Source organism: Corythoichthys intestinalis, chromosome 21 (assembly GCF_030265065.1).
Source record: "Corythoichthys intestinalis isolate RoL2023-P3 chromosome 21, ASM3026506v1, whole genome shotgun sequence".
NCBI classification, from domain to species: domain Eukaryota; kingdom Metazoa; phylum Chordata; class Actinopteri; order Syngnathiformes; family Syngnathidae; genus Corythoichthys; species Corythoichthys intestinalis.
In genome coordinates, this window is record NC_080415.1 from 36,502,081 (window position 1) to 36,515,743 (window position 13,663).

Genomic DNA, 13,663 nt, shown 5'->3' on the forward strand with positions numbered 1-13,663 from the left:
TTCATTTAATTCTGCGGATTTTTTAATTTTTTTTTAAGATGCGTTATGCGACCACACAATAGAGAGGACTGCTTCGGCCACTCGTGGTCAGTCTGCCGGGGAGTCCCTTTCATTCCCACAAAAAAAAAATAATCTGCAGTGGAAAAAATGATGTGATATCACAAAAAAGCCTGTTCCCTGCAGAGCTGCTGGATTACAAATGTTGTTGTTCATACTACAATTGTTGATGTGCAATGATAAGTTTTAATAACTTTATCCTGAAAACATAGCCAACACTATTGATTACATGGGTCATCAGTAATTCTCAATCTGTACATGTTTTTGTTTTGTTTTTTGGTTGTTTTTTTTTGGTATATGTGTATGCTCAGCAGGCATCATTGACTCGCGCTAGCTTAGCCATTCTGGAGCCCTGAAACTACAAAAAAACCTAACAAACTGCACGGAATTTGTTGAAATCAACTCCACCGACTGATAAACCCCCCCTCCTAACTCGAAGTTTAAGCCTAATGTCAAAAATTCTGAACTTTATTGAAATCAATGGGAAAAAGTGCCTGTCCCCGCAATGCATTCCCACTTTGAGACATCTACCATCTATGCTGTATTTGTTATATTCTACCAATTTATTATCATTTTAAAGCCTTTACAATGTCTTTAAAATATAATTTCATCCATTTTATAATGGCATTATATATCGTATTGAGATGTCAAAAATTCTGAACTTCTCCTTTAAATTCATTTACAGTGAGCCCTCGCTACTTTGTGCTTCAAACTGCACCCTCAGTTCATCGCAGTATTTTATAGAGCTGTCCCGCTGTCTCTAGAGCTGTCTCACTCTCGCTCCTGCCGCTTTTCTTGGTCAGGCAGTGCGCTGGGGTTGCTTATTATAGTTAACAATGATTGACAGACATTCGAGGTCTGATCTTGCCAGAGAGCATCTAAGCCGAAACTTCAAAGTACCGCATGCGTCAACATTGTTTAACTTGTTAAACAGTTGCTGTGGCAACTCTGTGTGTAAGTGAGCAGCTTGAGCGGATTTGAGTGGACTCACTCAATGAAGCGTTTTTCTTTCGTTTTTTTTTGGGCGTCTCCTTTTTTTTCTTGTTTACAAATAATTTGGTGGGACAGTAACATGTTTAAAACTTATCATAACTATTACATTTGAAGTGCCTCAAAACCATTTATTGAAATATGTTAAACCGATGCATACATTTTTTTAAATTATACTTTGCGGAGAAAAATTGAACATGTCTTATGTGTATCTCTTTCGAATGATAAATCTAAATACATACATTGAACACACAAAATTTTGGGGGGGGGGCACTACTTCGTGTTTTTTTCACTTACCGCGGCGGGTTCTGGTCCCCATTAACCGCGAAAAACGAGGGATAGCTCTATAGAAGAGTCAAATACGTGCAATGACATTTTTTGGGGGGTACTGCCCCGACTGACCCCCTCTCTATCTCTCTCTATATCCTCTATATCTCTCTATATCATCTCTACCTATGCTCTGTACAGACTGGTACCGTTTTTGTTTAGATTTATGTATGGATCTAATTTAATGCGCAACTTATGATTATATTGTGTGAAATAATGTAACTGATTGTTTAACAGAAAACTGGCATTTTTTAAAGAAAATATGCATTACTATAGCTGACTAAAGTTGAACTGAATAAGTTATTACCTAACCTATAGAGCCTGCCCAACGTCAATGGTTTCCAAACGAGCTAGGTAGTTTTATTGTGGAGGGAGCAAGCGGAAATTAAAAATGTACACACAACTTGATGCTGAATTCATCAGCGTTCTTGAAAAGTCTAAGGTTCCAATTTTTAAATTGGCGCATTCTCCGTAGTAATTTTGTCTAAATAAATGGCCTCTTGAAGGAGATGCTGGGTGGAAGTCTTTGTCAGCTGGACTTTTAAAACGCGAGGATCCCTCCCGTCCGGGTAAGCTTGAGCACCTTCTCAGTATATAGCGCATTACCTCCGTTCTGTCTTTGTTTCAGCCAGCCAGACACAGGCCTTTCCGTGTTACGTACATTGCTCCAACACACGTTACCAAAGTCAATGAAAATAAACTCCGAACTTGTTAACAACTCGTGTCTGGAAGGTTGAATGTGCCCAAAAATAATCATTTATCTAGTTCATACACATTTACATACACTTTTCAATTCGGGATAATAATTAGAAAACAACGCCCATTAAATAATTCTAACCTTTAATAGCTATTGCCGTTCTTCTTATAAAGAAGTTACTAGCACAGTGACTTCACGTCGAACGGTTCAGCTATAAAATGTGATATTTTAGAGAAATATTAGCGTTCTAGTGTATGTATTCCACGCCGAAATTAATAATAGCTGTTGTCAATTGCATTCATGTCCGAAACAACTTTATTTACGTCGACGTTTTGTCTTATTTTTCCGAGCAAGCTAAAACTGAGAATTTGTAGGCGTAGTTCCGTTTAGCCGGGCCTAGCTAGCTAACATCTGCCATAGCTAAGCTTTAGCCTCGAGTTGGCATACCTGACCTGTCAACGTTGATGTTAAGTTGTCAGCCGCTTCCAAGACAATAATCTTTTAAACCCAAGTAGTTACCTATAACACATTCGGCAACGTTTTGGTTAAATACGTCAAACGTATACTTTTGACTATATTGCGTCTTTTATTGCGAAATACAAGACATTCGCCTCCACGTCTGTTTACAATGTGTCAGCGTTACGTTTTTGACTCATTGTCGTTTCAAAAAGAGAAAAAAACGAATGCCTTCGAAAAGTTTAAAGTCGTTTTAAGCGAGAACTCAAAGAGTGTCTTTGTTATTTTTACGTGTGAATGTTTAACGCCGTTTACAGGAAGAAAGGGTGTGGTTTAGTGACTGAACTTGTTTCAAATCATGATTTGAATGCAACATTTTTATTTAAAACTGTTCAAAGTTAAATTACAAAATTTGTCCTCGCTTGTTGCAGTTGCTATGGAGCAACCACCAGGGAGCTTAGATGATCTGCAACCTCAGGACCTATCCACCTCAAGCATCCGCAGCGTGGTTGACCTGACCAAGAAAGCTAGTCAGAATGTCATGTCCTGCAACGTCCAGCGCCTGATCCACATGCCAGACTGGCACCCAAACTCTGGATTGCTAGAGACTACATCCTCTAATGCCTCGCACCAATCAGTTGATCAAATTCAACCCGACAATGCCTTGTCCCACACTACAGTAACCCTATCCTACGTGAGCAGGTCTCACATTTACTCATCATCTCAGCCTCTAACCGGTTTGCAGCCTATCCGCAAATTCTCCCTCATCCCTTCTTGTGAGGCTGAAACCGCCTATACACTGAACCAGCATTACTTGGAACCTATCGGCAAACCAGTGGACCTCGCTACCAAGTCTTTTCATTCATTGTCTAAACCCCCAGAGATCGATGTGGTATATCTACCGCAGCAGCTTTGCGAGTTAAACGGGGCTGTAAATTTAAGCACGACGATCAGAGAAGAACACAGCGAACGGTTGGAGAACGGGCAACATGACAGCTGCTCAAGTTCAGTTGTGGCAACTGAAATGTCTCCAGAGACTCCCATGACTGTCCTAAGCAACGATGAGAGCGGGGGAAGCTCTGAGACACCGCCACAAATCTTTAAAAATGAAGAGCAAGTGGTAGCCGAGAACAAAATGGCTGCAATAGAGCTGTGCTCACTGACTAAGGACTATAAAAGCCCTCTAGAGGACCCCGTCTCGCCCTCTGCTACCTCAGTTGAAGATGTGTTCATGCTGCCCCTGACCTCCAGCTCACCAAGCGGGGAAAACTCTTTTCGAGTAGACGCGGTTGCATGGGATGAAGGAGCCGTTGAGCTCCGGTCAGGCATTGACAACGCTGCTAAAAGTTTCGATTCAAGCGATGAAAACGGACAGAAAACAGAACGCGTGAAAAAAACTGAGCTAACCCCTGTAATTGACTTGACAGAGGATGGATGTCTGTCAAGAATTTCAGAGGACAAACCCAAAACTGTCACCCCACCTCACGAAAACGGCAACGTCAGCCCAATCCAAACAACTCTACAGGAAAGGAAACTACCTTTCCGTTCTAATCGAGGCGTTCGCTTAGAATCGTTCATTATGAATCTCAGTTCAACCAGTTATAAAGTATCCGGATGCATTAATGCCAACATAGACGTTTCCAAAATGGCAACTTGGGATTCTTATGCAACAAACCTAAAGAGGAATGTCAGGAAAAGTAAAGCGAAACAAAAAGCAGTAAGCCACTGTAAAAAAGGTCAAACGAATAGCATTAAAACTAATCATTGCCAAAGCACTACCTCGAATCGTGTTAATAATTCTAGAAAATCAAATCGCAAAAGCCCGAAGTTTACAAAGAGTACACTAGAGGACACTTCCCGCCTTGGACATTTGACGAGCCCAGTCAAGTCAAACAGAAAGCACTGTTTGGCATCGAGTCTTCGGTCAAACAGCTCCAAAAAACTTGTACAATCTAAGTTGGAAAAAAATCAAGCCACCCCACCAGCATGTAAAGTTTCTCCAAAAAGCCAACGTTCAGCTGCAAAGACCAAGGTAGCGCCCACTCCCAAGAAGCGACGAAAGAAGCATAAACCGAAACCGTTTTCTTCCATCTTTGCTCCCAAGGAGCCAGAGATTAAATTAAAGTATATTCATTACAGGGAGGAGAGAAAGGACTTTCGGTATGATAATTTCTCCCCTTTTATCCGCGTTCATCGGAAACGTTCATCGACGTCGCTGTGTTCAGTCGTGAATTACCCAGAAGAGGGCAAGACGCCGCAGAACAGGGCGCAGCGAGAACTGACGGATAATAGCGGTAACTTTATTTCTGAAACTGTACCCAGCAGTTCTTGTCTCCACCTGGGACGTAGGTCAACTCAGGGTCAACACCGGGACTCCCTCGTCTGTTGCCTGTGTGGACTCTCTGCCAATGCGATGGACTTGGGGGATCTCCACGGTCCCTATTACCCTGCAGGGTACAAGCCGAGCACTAAGGAATCTGCATGTTCGCCCACCCTTAAAGGTGACACGGATTGCGACAGTGATTCTTCGAGCTGTAGCGACGCGGGCAGGAGGAGAAAACGTGCATTTGTACCTTCGTCCTGGAGCCATAAACCGGCGAATCAGCGGTGGCAGAAGAGCTACCCGTTAAGCCGCCACAGGACCGCGGACAACACGGGCAGCCCCGCAGCAAAACGCGCTTGTTCAGAAATGTGGAATACAGATGGTGAGGACTGGTACAGCCCTCCGGTGTTGCCCCTTGATTCCTGTGAGTACTGGCTGCACGAGGACTGCGGCATCTGGTCAGCAGGCGTGTTCTTGGTGAAGGGCAGAATCTATGGCTTGGTGGAATCTGTCAAAGTGGCCCAGGAGATGGTAAAGTAGCAATTTAAGGCTGTGATGTCAATTTTTGTTTTTTATACAAGATAATGTCTTTGTTAATGGCTGCGTATCAGTTTTCTGATGTGAGGCCTTTTGCTGGCACTCTTTAGTCCAGTGCTTCTCAATTATTTTGTGTTACGCCCGCCCCTAACAAGACGTAAATGTTTCGCCCCCACCCCCCACCCCCACCGTGCTGCTACTGTAAATAGTATAATTTGTCCATAAATTAATTATAAGTACACTTCAGCATAACATGCCTTTTTTATATGAAAGAAAAAAAAGAATACAGTTCAACTTACAATAAAGTATAACTTTATTATTAGCATTGTTTTGTTTGTAACAAAAAAACAAAGACTTATCAGCGGGGCCGAGAATGAAAAATGGTATTTGTTATGTGGCAAAATTGATTTTTCCATGTGGCATTTTTTTTTTTGCTATGTGGCAAAATGTATTTTGGCATTTGGCTTTTTTTTTTTTTTTTTTTTTTTTTTTGCCATGTGCCATTTTTTTGGGTATGTGGCAAAATGGATTTTGGCATGTGGCATTGTTTTTCCGTGTGGGCAAAATGGATTTTGGCATGTGGCATTTTTTTCCCATGTGGCAAAATTGATTTTGGCATGTGGCATTTTTTTGCCATATGGAATTATTTCGGTATGTGGCAAAATGGATTTTGGCATGTGGCATTGTTTTGCCATGTGGCAAAATGGATTTTGGCATGTGGCATTGTTTTGCCATGTGGCAAAATGGATTTTGGAATGTGACTTTTTTTCCCCATGTGGCAAATTGGGTGTTGGCATGTGGCATTTATTTTGGCATGTGGCAAAATGGATTTTGGCATGTGGCATTTTTTTGCCATATGGAATTATTTCGGTATGTGGCAAAATGGATTTTGGCATGTGGCATTGTTTTGCCATATGGCAAAATGGATTTTGGAATGTGGCTTTTTTTCCCCATGTGGCAAATTGGATGTTGGCATGTGGCATTTGTTTTGGCATGTGGCAAAATGGAATTTGGCATGTGGCATTGTTTTGCCATGTGGCAAAATGGATTTTGGCATGTGGCATTGTTTTCCCGTGTGGCAAAATGGATTTTGGCATGTGGCATTATTTTTGCCATGTGGAATTTTTTGGCTATGTGGCAAAATTGATTTTGGCATGTGCCATTGTTTTGCCATGTGGCAAAATGGATTTTGGCATGTGGCATTTTTTTGCCATATGGAATTATTTCGGTATGTGGCAAAATGGATTTTGGCATGTGGCATTGTTTTGCCATGTGGCAAAATGGATTTTGGCATGTGGCATTGTTTTGCCATGTGGCAAAATGGATTTTGGCATGTGGCATTGTTTTGCCATGTGGCAAAATGGATTTTGGATTGTGGCATTTTTTTTGCCATTTGGCATTGTTTTCCCGTGTGGCAAAATGGATTTTGGCATGTGGCATTTTTTCCCCATGTGGCAAATTGGATGTTGGGATGTGGCATTTGTTTTGGCATGTGGCAAAATGGATTTTGGAATGTGGCTTTTTTTCCCCATGTGGCAAATTGGATGTTGGCATGTGGCATTTGTTTTGGCATGTGGCAAAATGGAATTTGGCATGTGGCATTGTTTTGCCATGTGGCAAAATGGATTTTGGCATGTGGCATTGTTTTGCCATGTGGCAAAATGGATTTTGGCATGTGGCATTGTTTTCCCGTGTGGCAAAATGGATTTTGGCATGTGGCATTTTTTTGCCATGTGGAATTTTTTGGCCATGTGGCAAAATGGATTTTGGCATGTGGCATTGTTTTGCCATGTGGCAAAATGGATTTTGGATTGTGGCGTTTTTTTTGCCATTTGGCATTGTTTTCCCGTGTGGCAAAATGGATTTTGGCATGTGGCATTTTTTTCCCATGTGGCAAAATGGATTTTGGCACGTGGAATTTTTTTTGCCATGTGGAATTTTTTGGGTATGTGGCAAAATGGATTTTGGCATGCGGCATTGTTTTGCCATGTGGCAAAATGGATTTTGGAATGTGGCATTTTTTTCCCATGTGGCAAAATGGATTTTGGCATGTGACTTTTTTTTTTTTTTTGCCATGTGGATTTTTTTGGGTATGTGGCAAAATTGATTTTGGCATGTAGCATTTTTTTTGGCTTGTGGCAAAATGGATTTTGGCATGTGGCATTTTTTTTTGCCATTTGCCGTTTTTTTGGGTATGTGGCAAAATGGATTTTGGCATGTGGCATTTTTTTTTTTTGCCATGTGGCACTTTTTGGGTATCGATACATTGGTCAGAAAATCATTCTAGGATATTCTACAAACGACTAATAAACAGAAAAACAAGCTTCTGCTGTGAATTGGAATGACTTTATCACTTGTAGATGTCCAATCCATTTGAAGTGGGAGGGATGGCAGCAAATGAGTTCGCTGCCATCCCTCCCACTTCAAACGGACTGAACGTCTATGGCCGGTAGTGGCAGCCAATGCCAGGCAATGAGGTAATTTTGGGCGATAAAACGATAGCAGCAAAACGACATTTTTACAGCATAAACTAATGGCACAATTTCGAGTCCATTTTGCAATAAATGGGGAACTGCGTGACATCGTCATTTAAAAATTAATATATCTAAAAAAACGATGGCAGCACAAACAAAATTTTTTACACCACAAACAAGCACAAACGATTGACATTTTTGTATAAATTTGCATCTGATGGGGGGCCAGCTTCACGAAGGTGCGAACCCCTTAAAAGATGCAATGTCAGTTTTTTCCCTTAATATTGTCGGCTCCACTTGATAGTGCTTATCTATGTAAAATACACAGCAAAAACAATCTGTTACTGGATGCACAAATGCAAACCTTTTTTGTGTATGTGCAGATGTGCTCGGCATGCTCTGCCCCTGGTGCGACGCTAGGCTGCTTCTTCAAAGGTTGTCCCAGCAAATACCACTACAGGTGTGCTCTGGAGGCAGGTAAGCTCAGGCTATAGTATGCAGGGGTATTCAAAAATAAATGTGCAAAAATCATCACGCAATCTGTCAAAAATGAAAAGCATTACAAACTCCAGGTTGGAAATGTGGGGAAAAAAATGTTGAGTGTTAAGTTTTACAGTTTGCATCAAATTGAATGTAATAAACATTTGTTTTCTGAAATTTCCGGGTTCGCGGTGAGTCAGCAACCAGCACACTTTTGCTCAATAGACGATGTTTATTGATTAGAAAATGCAGAATCAATGAGATTTATTGATTACAAGAATAAGTGGTAACGATGACGTTAGATCTAGTTTGTCAATCCCAGAATGCCCGCGTTACCGTTACAGCACAACAAACTGTTCCTTAAAAATGAAAATCGCTTACCGTTGACAAATGAGCGGGGAGCCAAACGCGCCGGCAAAGCGGCGAAGGAACAAAGCCAAGCGACCTGTGCGAGTTGGGGGAATCTCCCGACTCTTATAGGCACGTCTGACGCAGGGACATGGGTGGCCACTCCCTGCCCCCACGAAAGCGCACCACCCGAACTCGTGAGAACACCCCCCCCCCCCGCAAGGGTATGAGATCCCCCCAATTGAGGCTCCCAGCGGTTAAAGTAGAATGTTTATTTACAGTGGGGAGAACAAGTATTTGATACACTGCCAATGGGTTTTTCCATTGGCAGTGTATCAAATACTTGTTCCCCCCACTGTAAGTTATCTCGTGAGATTCCCTCCTAAGTTCTAACTATGGAACTCAAGCGCATACTATGGTGCAAAACAAGTCATCTCGTGAGATTCCCTCCTAAGTTCTAACTATGGAACTCAAGCGCATACTATGGTGCAAAACAAGTTATCTCGTGAGATTCCCTCCTAACTATGGGACCCAAGGTGAAAACACAATAGAAGTTGTTGCAATCTAGGTCACAGAAGCAATCATACATCACAAAGGCATAATGTGCTAATGTTAAGGCATCACATAATATTTTCCCCCATCAACATTGAACTGGTAGAGCTAAATTAATCTTTTGAATGACTTACAGGTAATCGGTTAAGCTTTAGTGTAGGAACCAATGTCAGCGCCCCTTTAATCTATTCAAAAACACAAAACGTGTGGGCACTTTTCTCACATGTGGTTAGATTGTGATGCGGCAGCTCAAAATGAACATGACCATTATTCTGGCTGAATGTTTTCTTACACCCACTTCCTGTTATTTGTTGGCACTGTGAACGCGTGGGCCGACTCACCTTCTCTTCTTGTCCTCGTAGATTGTGTCCTCATCGAGGAAAACTTCTCCATGAAGTGCAAAAAGCACAAGGTGAGCGCAAAACAACTCTTGATGTGGGACAACTTGCCGAGACGTTCCTGTCTGAAGTTTGTCTGGTTTCCTGAAGTTACATTCACTCAGCTTCATGTTCAACTTTCTATCTTATCCTAGAACAAGACATTTAAAGCCCCAGTGGGGATGCACAAGGATCCCAGTGGAAAGAGGCCTTCTTGGTATGTAGAATATGGATCGTACTCGGATGACTCATTTAAACTCGCTAGATTGTCATTTTTCTTTATAGGAGCTACAGTGGTATGAAAAAGCATCTGAACCCTTTGGAATTTCTCACATTTCTGCATAAAATCACCATCAAATATGATCTGATCTTTGTCAAAATCACACTGATGAAAAAAACTGTTTTAACTAAAACCACCTAAATATTTATAGGTTTTCATATTTTAATGTGGATAGTATGCAAACAATGACAGAAGGGGGTAAAATAAGTGAACCATATTTGATATTTTGTGGCACCCCCTTTGGCAGCAATAACTTCAACCAGACGCTTCCTGTAGCTGCATATCAGTCTGGCGCATTGATCAGGACTAATCTTGGCTCATGCTTCTCTACAAAACTGCTGTAGTTCTTTCAGATTCCTTGGATGTCTGGCATGAATCGATGTCTTTAGGTGATGCCACATCATCTCAATGGGGTTCAAGTCTGGACTTTGACTTCGCCACTCCAGACATGTATTTTGTTCATCTGAAACCATTCTGAAGTTGATTTACTTCTGTGTTTGGGATTGTTGTCTTGCAGCATCCATCCTCTTTTTAGCTTCAACTGTCTGACAGACGACATCAGTTTTTCCTGTTTAACATCCTGATAAACTTTTGAATTCATTCTTCCATTTATGTTTGCAAGTTGTCCAGGCCCTGAGGTAGCAAAACAGCCCCAAATCACAATGCTACACCTCCACCATGTTTCACGGTGGGGATGAGGTGTTGATGTCGGTGAGCTGTTCCAATTTTCCTCTACACGTTGTGTGTTACTCCTAAACAATTCAACTTTGGTTTCATCAGTCCACAAAATATTTTGCCAAAACTCCTGGGAGTGTCCAAGTGCCTTTTTGCGAACATTAAATGAGCAACAATGTTTTTTTTAGACAGCAGTGGCTTCCTCTGTGGAGTTCTCCCATGAATACCATTCTTGGCCTTAGTTTTACATATAGTTGATGTGTGCACAGAGGTATTGGACTGTGCCAGTGAGTTCTGTAAGTCTTTAGCAGACACTCCAGGGTTCTTTTTTACCTCTCTGCGTATTCTGCGCTGAACTCTTGGCGTCATCTTTGGTGGACTTAAGAAGAGAAGCAACAGTTCCTCTCTCCTTTTGTAGACAACTTCTCTGACTGTCGATTGATGAACATTCAGACTTTAGGTAACAATCCTTGATCGCAGGTCTACAGACAGCTCTTTTGACCGAGCCATGATGCCGATCAGACAATGCTTCTCATCAAGACGATTATTACCAGTTGTGTGTTTTATAGTGGGCAGGACAGCTTTAAACCACTCACCAGTGATTGGGCACTCACTTGACTTAAATTGTTTGGTAAAAATAGATTTCAATTGCTCTTCAAGTCTCCTTTGGCATAGAGTTTACTTATTTTCCCCCCTTCTGTCATTGTTTGCATGCTATCCTCTTTAAAATATGAAAACCTACTAATGTTTGGGTGGTTTTAGTTAATCACACACTGTTTTTTCGTCTGTGTGATTTTGACGAAGATAAGATCACATTTGATGGTGATATTATGCAGAAGTGTGAGAAATTCCAAAAGGTTCAGATACTTTTACATACCACTGTATGTTATAGTGGATGATGATAGTAACACATAAGCTTGTCGCAATATGCTATAAGTAAATTAATCACACTAAATAAAAATTAGGTTGGTAATTTTCCTGGTTGCGATATATCGCCGAGTGGTGTGTTTGCGTGTGCACTTGGCACACGTGTGCGCTGCTGATTGCATATGAGACTCCTGTTCTTTTAACAGATCATCAACACACCTTAGAACTAAAGGTCAGACATGTAAAATAAGAAAACACATCTATATTAAACATTGTAAAATGTTAGCATTGCTACATTGAGGCTAAGAGGAAAAAATACAATGTACCAACCACTTTAACCTCCAATAAAACATTGGCAATCGTCTCCGAAATGCAAACCTGCAGTTAAAAGGTGACACTTCAAACATGAAAACTCGCTGGTTTAGAGCATTTGCAAACAAAGCGAAAAATGGAAAAATCTAGACCCAATACCACATGCATGACGAAAACAGAAGACAAGTGCACTTTTTATTTTACCGAGTGTAAAGCTTATGGTTAGCGGCTTACCGAACCTACTTCCAGTGAATATTTCAAAAATAAAAGCACGTCATAACGATGTCTGGTAGGGTAATTGGGCTTTCTTTGATCAGACTTGCTCTAAAATTAGGCTCGATTAACACTGTGTTCTTGGTTGAACTGGTTGGTCATATTTGTTTCTTTATTTCCCTGCAGACATTGGCCTGCCAATTCACGCGGAGGTTGGCTCACCCTCTCAACTGTGGACCGCCACCGTTGCTCTCCACGACTAGCACCCGTAAACCTTAACTCCAAATTTGTAAAAACTATTTATTTTTACGTTTTTTTTTTTTCCTCTCCAACAATCAAAAATAGTATTTAAATTGAAGAAAGCAATTTGTAAATACATGATTATATTTGGCTGTATTTATTCACCAAGCACGGCATTTTGCTTCATTTGTCCGATAAGCATTTATAAGTTATTGATCAAGCCAGTTCATCATTTATACGGTGGCCGATAAGTTAAGTGAACTGCAAAGTCGCTTTGCAAAAAGAAAAGCACAAGTGCCAGTAGCCACGAGACAAACACCAATCACCCGCAACACGAACCCCGATCGCTCGCAACACGAACTCCAAAGTGCCTGCAATACAAACCGCGAAAGGCTTGCAACACAAACCGCGAAGGGCCAGCAACACAAACCGCGAAGGGCCTCAAACATGAACCGCAAAGGGCCTGAAACACGATCACTGTTCGCCCGCAACACGAACCCCAATTGCCCGCAACACGAACCGCATCAGGTCATCCTCTTGCATTCGTGCTATGGCATTTTGCAGTCGTGTCGCAGGCCCTCTGCTGTATGTGTTTTTTTTCCATTGCAATGCGTTTGGAATTGGCAATGGTATTGCGGCCAGTTTGCGGTCCGTGTCGCGGGCCCTTTGCATTTCGCGTCGCGGCCCGTTTGATGTTCGCGTCGCGGTCCGTATGCGGTTCGTGTCGCAGTCCCTTTGCGGTTCGTGTCGCGGCCCGTTTGCGGTTTGTGTCGTGGGCCCTTTGCAGTACGTTTTTTTTTTTTGTCATTTGTGATGCATTCGTGTCGCGGCCCCTTTGCAGTTCGTGTCGCGGCCCGTCTGCGGTTGGTGTCGCGGCCCGTCTGCGGTTGGTGTCGCGGCCCGTCTGCGGTTCGTGTCGGAGCCCGTCTGCGCTTCGTGTCGCGGCCCGTCTGCGCTTCGTGTCGCGGCCCGTTTGCGCTTCGTGTGGCGGCCCGTTTGCGCTTCGTGTGGCAGTCCCTTTGCGCTTCGTGTCGCGGGCCTTTTTTTTTTTTTCTTTTGTGATGCGTTTTGAATTGGCATTCATGTCGCGGCCCCTATGCGGTCCGTGTCGCGGCCCGTTTGAGGTCTGTGTCGCAGCCCCGTCTGCGGTTCGTGTCGCGGCCCGTCTGCGGTTCGTGTCACGGCCCGTCTGCGGTTCGTGTCACGGCCCGTCTGCGGTTCGAGTCACGGCCCGTCTGCGGTTTGTGTCGCAGCCCCTTTGCGGTTCGTGTCACGGCCCCTTTGCGGTTCGTGTCGCGGCCCGTTTGCGCTTCGTGTCGCGGCCCGTTTGCGCTTCGTGTCGCGGCCCGTTTGCGCTTCGTGTGGCAGTCCCTTTGCGGTTCGTGTCGCTGGCCTTTTTTTTTTTTTCTTTTGTGATGCGTTTTGAATTGGCATTCATGTCGCGGCCCCTATGCGGTC

General features: G+C 42.7%; 1 protein-coding gene across 1 annotated transcript; it reads left to right on the plus strand.

Moving 5' to 3' along the window:
• The first annotated feature begins 1,761 nt into the window (after positions 1-1,761).
• On the plus strand, positions 1,762-13,256 carry si:dkey-94l16.4 (retinoic acid-induced protein 1). Its single transcript, XM_057826180.1, has 6 exons — positions 1,762-1,943; positions 2,959-5,381; positions 8,245-8,338; positions 9,604-9,653; positions 9,774-9,835; positions 12,152-13,256. Coding segments are annotated over exons 2-6 (2,625 nt in total). The 5' UTR covers positions 1,762-1,943; positions 2,959-2,963; the 3' UTR covers positions 12,153-13,256.
• The last annotated feature ends 407 nt before the right edge of the window (positions 13,257-13,663 follow it).